General features: G+C 35.0%; 1 protein-coding gene across 5 annotated transcripts in view; it reads right to left on the bottom strand.

Annotated features, from left to right (window-relative positions):
* DGKB (diacylglycerol kinase beta) overlaps nucleotides 1-16425 on the bottom strand; it is a 727110-nt gene that overhangs the window by 462178 nt on the left and 248507 nt on the right. For all 5 annotated transcript variants that reach the window (XR_008372899.1, XM_053553744.1, XM_053553743.1 and 2 more), the window contains one exon: nucleotides 13362-13460. Coding sequence is in view for 4 of the 5 variants with exons in the window: in XM_053553744.1 (XP_053409719.1) it covers nucleotides 13362-13460 (99 nt within the window). In the remaining variant the exon portion in view is untranslated. The remainder of the gene's footprint in view (nucleotides 1-13361; nucleotides 13461-16425) is intronic.

Below are 16425 nucleotides of genomic sequence, written 5' to 3'. Positions count from 1 at the left end.
AATAAATACTGCAAGACCCTCCAGAGCAATTAGGTGAAAATAGAAATAAAGGGCATACAAATTGGAAAAGAAGTAGTGAACTTGTCCCTCTTTGCAGACAACATATAGAGAAAAATCTAACGATCCCATGAAAAAAATTCTTGGTATTGATAAACAAATTCAGAATAATTGCAGGGTGCAAATCAATATACAAAAATCAGTAGCAACTCTATTCACTAATAACAAATCAGCTGAAAAACAAAGCAATCTCATCTATAATAGCTAATAAATTTTTTTAAGTTAAAAAAAAAAAAGGAATTACCAATACATTTATCCAAGGAGGTAGAAGATGTCTATCAGGAAAACTATAAAACACTTGTGGGAAAAAAATTGAAAAGGACACAAGAAAACTGTAATATATCCCCTACTTCTTCAGGGATTATAAGAATTAATATTGTCAGTATGACCATGCTACTCAAAATAATCTACAGATTCAATTTAATCCTTATCAAAATACCAGTGGCATTCACTATAGAAATAGAAAAAACACAACTTTAAAATTTCTATGAATAAAAGATCCCAAACACTCAAAGCAACACTGAAAAAAAGAGACATCCGCTACCTGGCAGCAAAATATAGTACACAGTGCAGCAGTAATCAAAACAGTTTAAAGAATTTTTAATTGAGAAAAGGTAGTTTACTTAAAAATGTTTCTAGGACATTCACTAGAAACATTAACCAATAGGATTTTGTAGTACACAGTGCAGCAGTAATCAAAACAGCATGACATTGGTATAGAAAGAAAGACAGAGGCCAATAGAACTGAATCTAAAAAATTAATAAACCTACATATTTATACCAATTCATTTTTAAAATATAGGCTATGAGAACATACTTTGGAGAAAGGACACCCTTTTTAATAAATGATCTTAAGAAAACCGGATATCTATACAAAAAAGAATAAAACTAGAACCTTACCGCTCAGCAGATTAAAAAAAAAAAAAAATCATTGCAAAATGGCTTAACAACTTAAAGGCAAGACCTGAAACTATAAAACTACTAGAAGAAAATATAGCGGAAATGCTTCAGGACGTTGCTCTAAACAAAGGTTTTTTGAGTAAGACAAAATAAGGAAAGGTACCAAAGACAAAAATAAACAAGTAAGAAGGGAGCAAACTGAAAAAGATTTTACAAAGTAAAGGAAAGAAGCAGTAGAAGGAAGAGACAGTCTGTAGAATGAGAGAAAATATTGGTAAATTGTTCATCTGACAAGGGACTAATTTCCAGAATACAAAGAGCTCAAATAACAGAAAAAAAAAAAAAAAATCCAATTATCCCATTAAAAAGTTGCCAAAGGATCTGAATAGAAATTTCTGAAAACAAGATCTACAAATGGCCAACAAACTTGCTTTGTATGACAAAATCTTCAAGATCACTAATCTTCTGGAAAATCTACCTCAAAACCTTAATGAAATATCATTTCACCCAATTAGAAAGGCTATTATCAAAAGCACAAAAAATAAGAAATGCTAGTGAAGATGCAAAGGAAAAGGCACTCTTATACCCTGTTGGTCAAAATATAAATTAGTGCAACCGCTATGGAGAACAATACAGAGATTCCTCATAAAGCTGAAAATGGGAATCACCATTTAATCCAGCAATCCCACTACTGAGTATTTATCCAAAGGGTAGGAAATCAATAACTGCACCACCCATGTTCATTGCAGCATTATTCACAATAAGCAAAATATGCAAGCCACCTGGATGACAAGATGAGTCATCTGGTACTATTCAGCCAATTAAAAAGAATGGAATGCTGTCGTTTGTGGAAACATGGATGAACCTGAAGGACTTTATATTAAATGAAATAAATTATGCACAGAAAGATAAATACCACTTGTTCTCATTCATATGTAGAAGCTAAAAAAAAATTGAGCTTATAGTGGCAGAGAGTAAAATAAGGTTACTGGAGGCTGGGGAGGATAGTGGGAGAAAGGACAGATCATGGTTGGTTAATAGATACAAAATTATACCTAAATATAAGGAATATAAGTTCAAGTTGTTCTTTGGTACAATAGAGTGAATAAAGTTAACAATAAATTTATTGTTCAAAATGCTAGAAGAGGCTCGGTGCCTGTAGCTCAGTGGCTAGGGCGCCAGCCACATACCCCCAGGCTGGTGGGTTCAAACAACAATGACACTACATCCAAAAAATAAAGGGCGTTGTGTCAGGCCCCTATAGTCCTGAGGCAAGAGAATTGCTTAAGCCCAAGAAGTTGAGGTTGCTGTGAGCTGTGACACCACAGCTGGAAGAGAGGATTCTGAATGTCCTCAACACAAAGAAATGATAAACAAACAAAAAAGTTTAAGGGGATGAATATACAAATAACCCTGATTTAATTACCATATGTTTTATATATGTATCAAATTATTACTCTTTCCCCAATAAATATGACAGGTCAAAATTAGTACAACTAAAATTAAAGGAATAAACAAAAATACAAAAACAAGAAAAAGACATGAAAATACAATTTTAAAAGAAAATTTTGTGACTTCATTATTGTCTTCTTTTTTTTTTTTTTTGGTAGAGACAGAGTCTCACTTTACTGCCCTCCGTAGAGTGCTGTGGCCTCACACGGCTCACAGCAACCTCCAGCGCTTGGGCTTTCACGATTCTCCTGCCTCCAGCCTCCCAAGCAGCTGGGACTACAGACACCCGCTACAATGCCCGGCTATTTTTTTGTTGCAGTTTGGCTGGGGCTGCATTTGAACCGGCCACCTTCGGTATATGGGGCCGCCGCCCTATCCACTGAGCCACAGGCACCGCCCTCATTATTGTTTTTGATAGGAGGTACTAAAAATCCATACCAAATTTTATTCTAGATCAAACATAGGCAAATGATCTGAACTTTAGTTTTGAATTACTTTTACCTAGAATAGGGTTTTGGTCTTTTGAACTGTGCTGTTTCTTTCCAGATTTGATAACAGTGGAGAAGGGTAACAGTTGTAATTAACCACATACATGATAGTCTAATTAATCTTCTTAACTCTGAACTCCTTGGGGTCAAGAATCAATCCATAGGGCACTACATCCTAAACATATTATATAAAAACTCAATTGAACAAATGGATTAGTTTTCTTTTTAAAAAAAAAAACTACTTCCATCATATTTCCTCTTTACTGAACTTCCAATTTATATCTTACCAGCCTTCTATTTTAGCTGTTTTTATAAATATTGACAAACCAGACAAGGAACAAATCTGCTCATTTAAATAATTATTATAATAGGTGGTGCCCATGGCTCAGTGGGTAGGGTGCCAGCCCCATATACCAAGGGTGGCGGGTTTGAACCTGGTCCTGGCCAAACTGCAACAAAAAAATAGCTGGTTGTTCTGGCGGGCACCTGTAGTCCCAGCTACTCGGGAGGCTGAGGCAAGATAATCACCTAAGCCCAAGGAGTTGGAGGTTGCTGTGAGCTGTGACGCCACAGTACTCTACTGAGGTCAATAAAAACAAAACAAAAAACAAAAAAAAAATTATTATACTTTGACTAGGGACAGCTATACTTAGGCAGAAACATTACAGAAATCTATAGGAATATTTTATAGCTCTATTAAAAAGTACACCTTATAAAAATGGACCTTTACCATATTCCTTTAGGTAGAAACAAATATAACTAGCCATTTTTTCTCTTAAATTTAGCCCTGCTTATGTGTGTTCATATTCTACAGTACACAGCCTACGTCAGAATAGAGATGATGCTTCAGAAACCAACAAAGCTAATCAAACTAATGACTATATATCAGGTAAATAGTTGGTCTCTCAAGTGTAGATGATGTAATCAACCCTTAGTGATGTGGGGTTCATTTCCCTTTTCTTATGCTACGTCCCTTTAACATACATGTACATAAAGAATAGGTCAAATAAAAATGGATGTACACATATTTTATAAATACTATCCACACTCTAGTGCTTAATGTGTTCCTCATCAGAATTTGAATCAGTGAGATTTAGTTCTACACATTTTAAAAGTTAAATAAATAAAAAGCAGCTATCCTTTATGTATAAAACCATGAAATTGGGTCGGTGGTAGATTTTCAAAATATGGAAAAATGAGATTCCTTTTTACCTATCATTACTATGATGACAATTATGAATTGATCTATAATGAATATTAATTAAATGAATATTAAGCAATGACACTGATGAAATATTTATTGAGCACTGACAACGTACTTTATCCCTACTCTTTTGACATAAAAGAACACTGCCCAGGCACAAACCTTTGGTTGATTACATACAGGATTTCAATGAAATACATGACTTCAGTAACTGTGGTTAATGGTTAAGGAGGTAAATTAAAAATAAGAGTGAAGCAGCCAAAATATGTAAAATAAAAACTAAAGCTCTATGCAGCCTATATTCTTACTCAAGTGTTCATACCTCCCCAGCATATCCTATATTTCTGAAAAATCTATAACTAGCCTAGGAAACATCACAAAGAATTCAAATTCCAAATTTCAGAATCACAGAAAATTCAGTTCTCCCTCTCGCTCCTTTAATTATCTATGTTTAGCACTGGGGTTGTGATTAGTAACTCTCATAGTTTCAGGATAAATCATAAGATAGAAAAAACATAAATATTCCTTTTTACTTGGGCTGTGAGAAGGAGACACACTTCATACTTCCGTTCCCCAACAGACCTTCTGACATTCCTGAGGAGTAGTGCCTTAAACACATGCTCGAAAGAAAGATTTAACATACTCCATGCTATTTAAGACTAAATCACCATATTTACAATGCATAACTTAGTCGAATTCTTAAAATTGTGGAAGAGCAAGTAAGATTGGAAGAGGAGAAGTTAATACGGCATATGGTTTCCTGAGGGTGTTATAGGTAGAGATACGTAGATTGTTGCTTCAGCAACACCACCACATGGCCAAGTTTTCGGAATTACAGTGAAGAGAAAAGACAGGTAGAATTAAGACCTTTTGAATTTTCACCAACATGGCTGGACCTGCAGGTCGTTATGTTAAGGGAAGTAAGCCAGGCCCAGAAAGACCAATATTGCATGTTCTCACTCATATGTAGAAACTAAAAAAGATAATCTCATGGAAGTAAAGAATAGAATGGTAGTTATCAGAGGCTGGGGAGGGTGTGTGTGTTAGGGGCAGGCGGGAGAGACCTGGTTAGTAAGTGCAAGCACACAGCTAGACAGAAAACATAAATTCAATGTTCAATGTCAGAGACAGCTGACTACAGCTAACAACAATGCATAGTATATTTCAACATAGATAGAAGAGAGGACTTGAAATGTTCCCAACACATAGAAATGAGAAATATTTGAGGTGATAGATTTCCTAAATACCCTGACTTAATCATCACACATTCTATGCATGGAACAAAATACCACATGTACCACATAAATATGTATAAATATTATGTACCAATAGAAAATAAAATAAATAAAAACAAAACAGGCTTAACTAATTAAAAAATTTAAAGAATAGTTTAAGAATGGATATTTCCTAATAAGTTTTGTTGTCCTTTCTGTGAGCTAACAACCTTCATTATTTATCTTAGCATTTTTTTAGCTAACGCTATTCTTAAAGGTTAATAAGATATCACAACAAGAAAAAGAATTCCCCCAAAAAGACATCACAGTTGGTCCAAACGGAACACAATGCTGAACATGCTCATTGTTTCGCATTCTGTCACTTCTTTTTAATGGACAGTACTTTTATTGCATATTTTCATAATACCTTTAAGTTTTTAAATGAGCTAAAATAATTACCTAAAATTAATGTTAAATCTTAAAATAATTGTTCATTTAAAACGAACTTTCTATTTTTGGAAACATTCTAATCATCATGTTCTTAATCACATGTGGGTTTACACTTATACCACAGAAAGATTATAAAAACTGTGAAGTTGGGGTGGTGCCTGTGGCTCAAAGGAATAGGGTGCTGGCCCCATATGCTGGAGGTGGCGGGTTCAAACCCAGCCCCGGCCAAAAACTGTGAAATTGACTGATTTGTTGAATACAGTACAGGAAAAATGACATTTTGCACTATTGATCAGAGAGTAGCCAGAAGAAACCATTCAGGGCATGTTCCATATGAGATTATTCCCTTTTATTTGTTTTTTTTTGCAATGTTACTTTGTTTTTTATTAAACAGCAAAGACTTCAGGATGCAATCTGTAAAAGAACCAAGAATGCATTTTTAAATAGGTTCTATTAAAGGGAAAATATTTGTTATAACATTCAGTTGGGAAGAGTTAATGACCTTTTACAAAATTAAGTTGCTTATTAAGAGTCCTGACTGGCTAGTTTAGATTTACCCTGAATTTATTTGGAAGTAGAATAAGGGGAGATCTGAAAGAAATTTACCTTTGAAACAGGAATGCTCTTCAATCTAGTAATAGACTGGTTATAATAATTTTTCTTAAAAAATTTTCAAAAGTGTATTTTAAATACCCAGACACAGTCATTAAAAATTATTGATAAAACCCCATATTAAATAAATGTTAAGCAATGTGGGTTTTTGATAGTACTCTCAATTTATGTGAGAAGCCAATTGGAACCCCAGAAAATAGTAATTATACCTGATATGTGAAATCATTGGCTACATCATTTTTTCCTTTTGAAGAGGAAAAAAATCAGAAGATAATTATTACATTTATAGATTAGTTGATTTTATCTTATTTTTATAGCAATAGCCATCATTTATACCAATTATCTGGGAATCATTTTTAGTGTATTCTTATAAGAAGCATGTCATCCATGCAGAGATGATGCTTACTTTGCTGATCTCCATAATAGGTGAGCACATATCCACTGAATCATTAAGTTAAAGGTAATAAGTATTAGGGAGGGAAGAGAAGGGTGATACAATTTTTTTAATAGACACAAGAAAATATGTGCCAAAATCACAAGACTATTGCTATTGATTTTGACCTTATGGCATGTCATTAAGATGCAAGTTTATATGAGGTTCAACCAAAAATTAGGGATACATATTGAATTTATATAGCTCATTCAGTAATAACCTATCCCTAGCCACAGAGTCAATGACTAAGATGGGGCAGCAGGGGGCACTAGATATCTTAGGTTCTTTTATATTTTCTAGAATGTGATAGATCATTGCCAATTTTGTAATAAATGAGTATGAATATCACCTGCTTCTTAGAAAAGATGAGTGTAAGAAATTGGGGTACATAATTTCTTCAGGAGGAAACCAGTACTGAAGAACATAAAACAAGGCTATATTATTTGTGATATAATCATTTTCTTTAAACCCAAGGCTACAGATCACACAGTGAGGTTTTATTCCTTGGAAGTTAATCAGAGTTCATAGGTTGAAAAGGCTCAGAGCCCTTCAGTTGGAACAGATTAAGCAAGTTTAAGTCTAAGTAGACAGAACAACTTTATAGCTTTGTTTTAAGTATGAGTTTTTAAACACTGATGGATATAAAAGTCAATGGATTTATTTTGTGATTAAAAAAGAGTTGGAGACTTCACATGTTTTGCATTTCCCTGGATGGAGTTAAAACAAATTCTTCTTAGTAAAGTATTACAAGAATGGAAATGCAAGTATCCAAGGTACTCTACATTGACATGAAACCAACAGAAAAACAACTACATGTCCAGATGAGAAAAAACACAAGTATATTCATATTGGGGGGAGGGGAGAGGAAAAAAAGGGGAAGGGAGTTTAGGGAGGGGGGATTGGTGAGCTCTTACCTAATGGGAATAATGTAAGGGTATACAGTACACCCCTGGATGAAGGGCTCAACTACAACTTGAACTTTACCTTAAAAACACAAAAAATGTAACTTAATCATTTGTACCTCCATATTAATCTGAAAAAAATATTAAAAAAGAAAGTAACCTTTAACTCTTACTTAATAAGTTATAGAAAATTTTTTTTTTTTTTTTTGTAGAGACAGAGTCTCACTGTACTGCCCTCGGTAGAGTGCCGTGGCGTCACACGGCTCACAGCAACCTCTAACTCTTGGGCTTACGCGATTCTCTTGCCTCAGCCTCCCGAGCAGCTGGGACTACAGGCGCCTGCCACAACGCCCGGCTATTTTTTTTGTTGTTGTTGCAGTTTGGCCGGGGCTGGGTTTGAACCCGCCACCCTCGGCATATGGGGCCGGCGCCCTGCTCACTGAGCCACAGGCGCCGCCCAAGTTATAGAAAATTTTAAAGTGAAGTGATTTGGGCTGATTCATATACAGGACCTTTACAGGCTGAGAGACTAGTTATATTTAGAGAATGAGGAGCAGTTCAATTCTCACTGATTTCTAATGTGTAAAGTTATGTATGGGAGATTGATCCAGTTAAAGAGACTCGTTTACTACACTGGAGAGTTTTGAATTCAAATAGTGAATCACCAGAAACATTTTATGCATGAGAGACATTATTACATTTGCATTTTTGAAAGTGGACCCAAGATGCAGGTTGAGGATACAGGGGAAGGAGGTGGTTCAGCAAGAATGCTACTGGGATAATCCTAGGGACACTCTTGAGGGTGGTACAGGAGACTGTTACTGTCTGGCTGAAGTGCAGAGACAGTACTAAGTACATCAGAATAATATTCCTAATGATTAATTTAATAGTCAAGATGATAAATCAAAAATTATTCTTAGGTTTCAGGCTTGGGAAAGTTGAGGTATGAAGTTTTTAGTCACTGAAATGAGACAGATGAAGGGCTTCTATTTGGATTTGGAGAAAAGGTGACAGTGAGGGTCTCAACGTCTGGTGTTGGAGTGACACCACTAGGTTTCCAAAACCAAACTGCTACTTACCAGTCACGTGATACTGAGCTACTTACTTAACCTCTATGTTTCTCAGTTCATATGGAAAATGTGGACAATCATAATATTTATCTTATGGGGTCATTGTGAGGATTAAATGAATTCACCAAAACTAAAACCCATTTATAATGCTAACTTTTACCTCACTCACTTCCAGAACCTAACACCATTGACTCCATTAACCTTGATTCCAGCAATCTTTGGCTTCACAATAATCTGAAATGTATTATATTAGATCTAACATCTATTATTTATTATTTATTTAAATTTCAGAATAATATGAGGGCACAAAGGTTTAGGTTACGCTCTTTGTGCATCTAAGGTAAAGTACAAGTTGTTATTGAGCCCTTCACCCAGGGGTTATGCTATACACCCTTGTGCCCATTAGGTGAGAGTTTACTAATCCTCTTTCCTCCTCCCTTTGTCCTTTCCCTTCTTCCCCCACTCCCTTGAACATAATTATGTTTTTACCTCATGTGAGCATGCAGCTATTTATCTATTTATCAAGCTAAAAAGCTTATGCATACCTAAGGGTACAACAACAAAAGCAAACAGCCTTCAGAATGGGAGAAGCTATTTGAATGGTATGAATCTGACAAAGGGCTGATAACTAGAATCTAAATAGAACACAAACTAATCAACAAGGAAAAAACAAACAATCTCATTGATAAGTTGCCAAGAGACTTGAATGGAAACTTTTCTGAACAAGACAGATGAATGGCAACAATCACATGAAAAAAGCTCCTCCTCCCTAATATCTATTATTGTACCTCACTCTTCATGTCATTACTGCCCTCATTTCTGAGATTAAATTTCATAGTTAATCCTTATGATCACTTTTTTGCATACATCCTCAACTCCCAGTCCTCTCTTATGTACATCTTATTTGACAAAAACATTATCTTACTAAGAGCGGGCTATGACTACCCCACTTCTGGAGCTGACTGAACTGTAACTGGAAAAATATGACAGAATGTGACTAGAGAAAACTACTCATCCAAGCTTACTGGCCTGTACTACATGTATGATGATTAATTAGAGACAGCTGCTTTTTATTCCCTGGCAATCATGCTGCATTTCCTTGGATTCATTTAGCCCTCACTCCTCTAGGTGACTCCTAAATAACTTCCTCCCAGTCCTCAAACTTCCATATCTTTTATCATCCTTACTCTAGCTAAGTTCTCAGTTTCCTATTTCTCCAAGAAACTAGAAGTGTTTTATATATATATATATATATATTCATTTTTTTCTACCTCAACATAGCATAGATTATTTTTTAATGTAAGTCAGATCATTCTGATTTCTGATCAAAATCTACCAAGGGCTTCCTACTTCATTCAGAGAGGAAGCTAAAAGATCTCACAATGACCTAAGTTGCCCTACACAATACGAAAAATTCATGAGATCTTTGAACTTTTCTTCTACTATTCTTCCTCCTACTCACTGGTGGCCAGCCACTAATCTCTTCAGTGCCCACGGGGTGTGTCAGGTCTCAAGCATCCTCTTTGGCTCCTCCGTGAAGTTCTGCCCCAAGGGAACCACCTGGGTTACTCCCTCACATCACTCAACTCTTTACCCAAGTACCTCTTCAGTGAATTTTATTTTAACGTCCTTCATAACTGCAGCCCCAGAATTTCTTCTCTTTCCCTGCATTCTTTTCAATGAAAAGAAATGTTATTCTTTGCACTGAAAATGCAACCAGTAGTTCTTTGTTGTATATATTTAAGGAATTCAAGATAATGTTTTTATATAGTTAAAATTATGGGAGACCATTGTTTTGGACTAAACTCCTAAACTTGGCCCCAACAAACAGACAAAATGGAGTCTGTCACATTCATCAAGGTTAAACTTTGAGGAAAAGACAAATCCCAAAACAGAACATTTTTTCCCCCTCAAACCAAGAGAATCCAATATGCCTGAGTTAGCATAGGCTCTGCTTTATCCTCACCAAAAAGGCGATCTAAAGTAACCTGAAGTCACCAATCAGCTTTTTCTTTTATTGTTCTGTTGTCTTGTTCCCATGGGACAAAACCTACTCTTCTGTTACTGTCCATTCTACTCTATTTTGTAGAATGGAGACTGCCCCCTATTTGTTCATGAATCATGAACAAAAGCTGATTACCTCTACAAATTTGTTGTGATTTTGTCTTTGATAACATACATAGTGAAACTGTTACTACAGTTAAACAAATTGATACACAGTTGCCTATTTTGTGGTAAGAACTCCTGAATTTTAGTATTTTAGAAAATTTCTAGTATACAATATAATATGATGAGCTACAGTCGTGCTGTACATTGGACCTCTAGACTTATTCACCTTTCATAATTATAACTTTGTACTCTTTGACCAATACCTCCTGTTCCTCTTTTTCCCTTCCCTTAGTAAAAATATTAAACTGTTTTATGTGGCTTAAACTAGGTACTAAATAATTTACCTATTTATGTTAATTATTGAATACTTTACCCCCTCTGGAACATAAACTCTGTAAGTCAAAGATGTGGTTTTGCTTTTTACTATTTCTTTACATCTGTAATACTCTTTGGCACATACTAGGCATGCAATAAATATTTATTGAATGAATTAGTTAATATTTATAGGATAGTGTTTGGTATAGCATATTTGCTCATAAGTAAGAGCTATCATTACTACATTAATCAATATTACTCTATTGGACATGTTGTGCTTAAAGCAGTACAGAATCTCCAGGTGGCAGTTCTATAGGTTTAGGATTCAGAATAGGAGGATGAGCTGAATATAAATTAGCATGGTCACAAATTCAACTGAATCAACAAGATCCCACTGGGAAGAATATTAAGAGTGGAAAGCTATTTGGAAGGGTAGAACATAAGGATGCACCGACTTGGGTAGGGAGGCCTTATAAACCCAAGAAAGAAAGTAAAAGGAAGTATCCAGAGAAACACAAAAAGAAGCAAGAGAGTTTGGCATGATGGAAGCCAATGAAAAGTAGATGGAGAATAAAATATTCAATAGTTGTCAAATACTTCACAGTAGATAATACCACAAAAAGGTACAATAGCAAATGTTGATACAAGTCACTAGTAAGAATGTATAGACATTTAAGGGATGAAAATAAAAGTCATCAGCATCAACATGTCTAAAATTAGCAATGAAAGAGTTTCTAAAATTATTAGATGGCAAGAAAATTCACGTAACACACATTCTTTACACCTATGTTTCTCTCAAGGAAGGCAGCAATAGAATAATAAAAAGGATCACCCTGTGTTAGACTTTATGTGACCAGAGTTTGATGTAAGTGGGTCAAGGAAGTAATCCCCAGATTACTCACTGAATTGAGTAGGGTCTTCCACAGCATTGGATAGTAGGATGAGATAATGTATATCTCCTCAGAGTTTAAATCTGAAATCAAGGATGTATCTAAACCAGTAAAATCTCTACATTTTCGATCAGGAATAAAAATAATGTAAAAAATTCTAGAGGTCCTTTCTCTTCAAGAAAACACTTAAAAGAATAAAATAACACTAAATAAACCTAAAATGCAATGTATTTTTAATCTTATTTACTATAAGATGTCTAATATATCTTACATGAAGAAAGGAAATTTAGGATTAATTATTGCTATCCTCATCAATATGGAGATATTTTCCGCTATTTTTGTAATTTGAGAAAATGAAGAGTTTTTAATAATGTTGTTAAATAAAGGCATTTAAAACACAACCTGTATTTATGGATAATTACAAAATGAATCATAAGTGGGTGCAAATTGAGTAATATGATTAATTTCTAGGTTGACCTTTAGGAAAGTATTTGTCTAACATTTGTTATTTGTTATATTTTTATTATATCAAACTAAAGTCCCAGCCATTTCTTTTCCATGCTGTTTTTCAAAATGAGAAGTGCCTTATGGATACAAAATAGTTTGTTTCAGAAAATAACTGTTTCATTTTAAAAATAATTTAGATTTTGACTAATAATAATATGAATATTTTCTTTGAATACCTGCTTTTGTTTCTATCAAGGTGCTCTTTTAAAGTTACTCTATGCATGTATTTTACAAATCTATATTTCTTGAATTAAGTAATTATTTTGCAGGTAGTTAAATTTATTGTTTAATGAAAAGTTAACAAAAATCTAATGGTAGCGCATAGCTTTCTTCAAGGTTGTGTCATCATCTTAGTTGGCCTCTGATCTAGATGAGAGCCCTCCAGATTGCAGATATATAATGTGCATCCCCAGCAAAACTGCTCATAAGAATAACTTCATTATTCTGGGAAGCTAGATCTATAAAGTATGTAAAATGTGGAAGTGTTCTGCCTATTCAATTTCTGGTAAGTACAACATGACAAAGTATAAAACCTGAGTCAGCTTCAGTTCAAGCATACCTTTCTAAAATATGTACTGTGACATGGAGGAAAGAAAAATATAGTCAGCAGAGGTGTTCTGCTCTGAAGTAGTGATGTATAGATCTATATAGTTCTGTCTTGATTAATGAAAAATTAGCTCTGGCAACATTTCATAATATACGGTGCCAATTAGTCACAGCAACCCTGAGTTATAGTAGAATGATAAGGAAAAACTCACCAATACCACTGGACAGATGGTTGTGGGTGGTAAAATATGGTCCTTCAAAGGTCCACAGTCACATTCAGGTTTTAGATGTGAAGCACATTTATTATGCAACTAGAAAAGGAGAAAGAGAGAGAATATCAAATTCCAGGCAACAGCAACAAACCAGGGGCAGATTATATTTCAACCAGGACATAGCAAATACATTAGAAGTACATTAAATAATTACATGAACAAATAAACAGAATCATAAAGGGATTCACGTTACATTCGCTTTTATATATGTACCTTAAATAAAGCAACTTCTCTGCTCCAGCCTATATTGCTTTTCAATTTTCATAGATGTTCATATTAAAAATATACTTTAGGTTTTGCACCAAACAAGCCTAATTTCTTTGAAAAACACATGTTATTACCCATTAAAGTCCTTCCGTTGCTTATCTGTTAGCATAATCTTGAAACCACTGTTCACTGTGTATGCTTTTTTTTTTTTTTTTTGACCCTCCTGTTTTCTCAAAGTCATTCGAAAGTGCACAGCTCAGTATGGGGCATAATTGATCCCATCATTAGTTTTAACTTTGTAATTCAATATGTAAATGTAACCAGAGATTCATCTCAGTAGGAGCAGGATATAAATAAAAGAAGATGATTATGATTATAAAAAATTGTCTTTATATTGTATTTATCAGCTCGACATTAAGTTAGTGTGTAATTATATAATGTGCTATTTATTTTTCAATATGTATAAACCTAAACTGATATTTTTACCAACCTTGGTCACAAGTTTAAATTAAGGGGTTATATCATAGTGTATTAAATAGTGATGTTTTTAAATTGAGGTGATAGTTTTTATGGGAATACTGATTTGATAAAATAATACTTGCTTGGAAACATCTACTGGTCCCTCCTTCACAGCCTATCAATTTGGTATGGACTATTCATACTTTAGAGAAGTTATACCTTTTAATAAGATAACATGTCTTGTCCAAAACAGGAAGAAAAAGCCACATCATTTTTCAGTTCTGAACCAAAAGCCACCATTTAAGCCTTGGTTATATTAATTTCTGAAACATACTTACCTTTGTAAGCAATTACTTAGTAACTAAGCGTAGGAATCTAGAGATTGTTGATTCATTGTTCATAAAAGAATTGTACTGTAAGTATATTTCTGTAGTCCTAGAATCTAAAACTATTGTCATGCTAAGTCCCTGCCTTGAAGTTAAGGCTATTTGTACTAATATTAATGAGCCTTAGGTTGCATTACATGAAATAAAATTATCTTTACACATCCATCCATGATTAGCAACTCTGCTTCGCAGTGGTGTATAAAAAAAGGGAGTTCGATCTTGTATCAGGTATTTTTAGTCTTTGTCGAGTAGTAAGACATGTTAAAGGCAAAGGAGCAGTTGAACCCACTAAAAACTACATTAACTGACACCCTGGTTGAATTAAAATGCATAGTTCCCTCAAAATAAAATTAGCCACTGGTTTAAAATGTATTATTCACTTATTGGATCAGTAATCGGTTTTCTAAGAAAAAGTCATGACCATGGATGTAGATTATCAAGTGTTGTAGAGTGAATTGGCCCCCAGAAAGGTATGTCAAAATCCTAACTTCGTCCCCAACTATGAATGTGAGCTTTCCTGGAAATCAGGTCTGTGAATATGCGTTTGAGTTAATATGTGCTAGTGTTCCTACTGGATTCGGTTGGGCTCTAATCTAGTGACCGGCATCCTTAGAAGAGGAAGCAATCTGAACAGAGAGACCCAGACACGGAGGGGAGAAGCCCATGTGACGACAGAGGGGGCGCATGGAGCACCGATGCTTTCACCTCCGGAATGTGGAGGGTGTCTGGCCACTGCCTGAAGCTGGGAAGACGCAGAAAGGAGGAGTCCCACAGGGGAGCCTGGCTCTGCTGATATTTGGATTTTGGACTTCCAGCCTCCAGAACTGTGGGAGAATTAGTTTCTGTTGTTTTAAGCCACCTACTTTGTAGTATTTTGCTACAATAGCCCTTGGAAATCAATAAGCCAAGCACTATGAAAATTGCACTAAATCCAAAGACAGATTGGGTAACTTAAGGCTTTGTTGTACCATGGATGTCATACAGAAAAAGCCGGTGATCTCTGATCTTGAAAAGCTGTTCTGAAACTGAGAATGCAGACTTGAAGAACCCTCTGCAAATCAGAAGAACCAAAATAAAAATTTCTGGGTGCATAATGCAAGAAATTATTGACTTTCACTCTTTATTACAGTATAAAGCTATACATGTGACTATAGCGGTCAAGGGACAGGGCACTCTGGATTCATGCCAACAATGGCCTGAAGGCCTCAGCCTCCTCCACGCCTCCAACCCATGTGCATTCAACAAACGAGCAACTGATATGGTAACGGACAACTAAGCTCGGTATATAGTTAATTGAAGGCTACCAGCAGTATGAAAATGTGGCAGAGATAAAATGAATTTAATGATAGCTTTTGGGCATTTAGGCTAGTTTCCCAGCCAGATGGAAGGAACTGAGGACTCAGAATCACACAGCTGATGAGCTTACCAGAGTATGTGTGAGGGATAACTCTTTATATTGGGGTTTTAGAGTTCAGAGTAAAAGTACTGCTAATCGGTTTCATGAAATACTGGCCTCTGCAGAGCTAAATAAAGCCCAATGTGATTTCCTAGTTTGATTGCTGCTATAAGAAGTTGGAATATAGTCCTCTAGAACTGTAAGCATGTCATATCATTCATAAGGAGGTCAGTACCCAAATTATCACCTATGAAACAGAGATACATAGGGTGAGAAAATTCTCCTAGAAGTCTATATGAGCTAATAATATGCAGAAATGTCTTATGCTTTTTTTTAAGACCACAGGATGTCCCAAAGTTGACATACACAGGGAAATTGCCATAAAAATTGGCAACCCCTAAAGTTGCCATACACAGGGAAATTTGGAAATTATAGCTAAAGGTACCATTTTTAAAAATATTCATTACGAAATTTTAGAAAGTGGCAAAAATTTTACAAAACACTGTATTTGAAAATGATAGTGTATTTACAAACTATTCTCTGCATGTTGTGTTGC

The sequence above is a fragment of the Nycticebus coucang genome, chromosome 11 (genome assembly GCF_027406575.1).
Source record: "Nycticebus coucang isolate mNycCou1 chromosome 11, mNycCou1.pri, whole genome shotgun sequence".
NCBI classification, from domain to species: Eukaryota; Metazoa; Chordata; class Mammalia; order Primates; family Lorisidae; genus Nycticebus; species Nycticebus coucang.
This window is presented reverse-complemented; position numbering and strand designations above follow the sequence as displayed.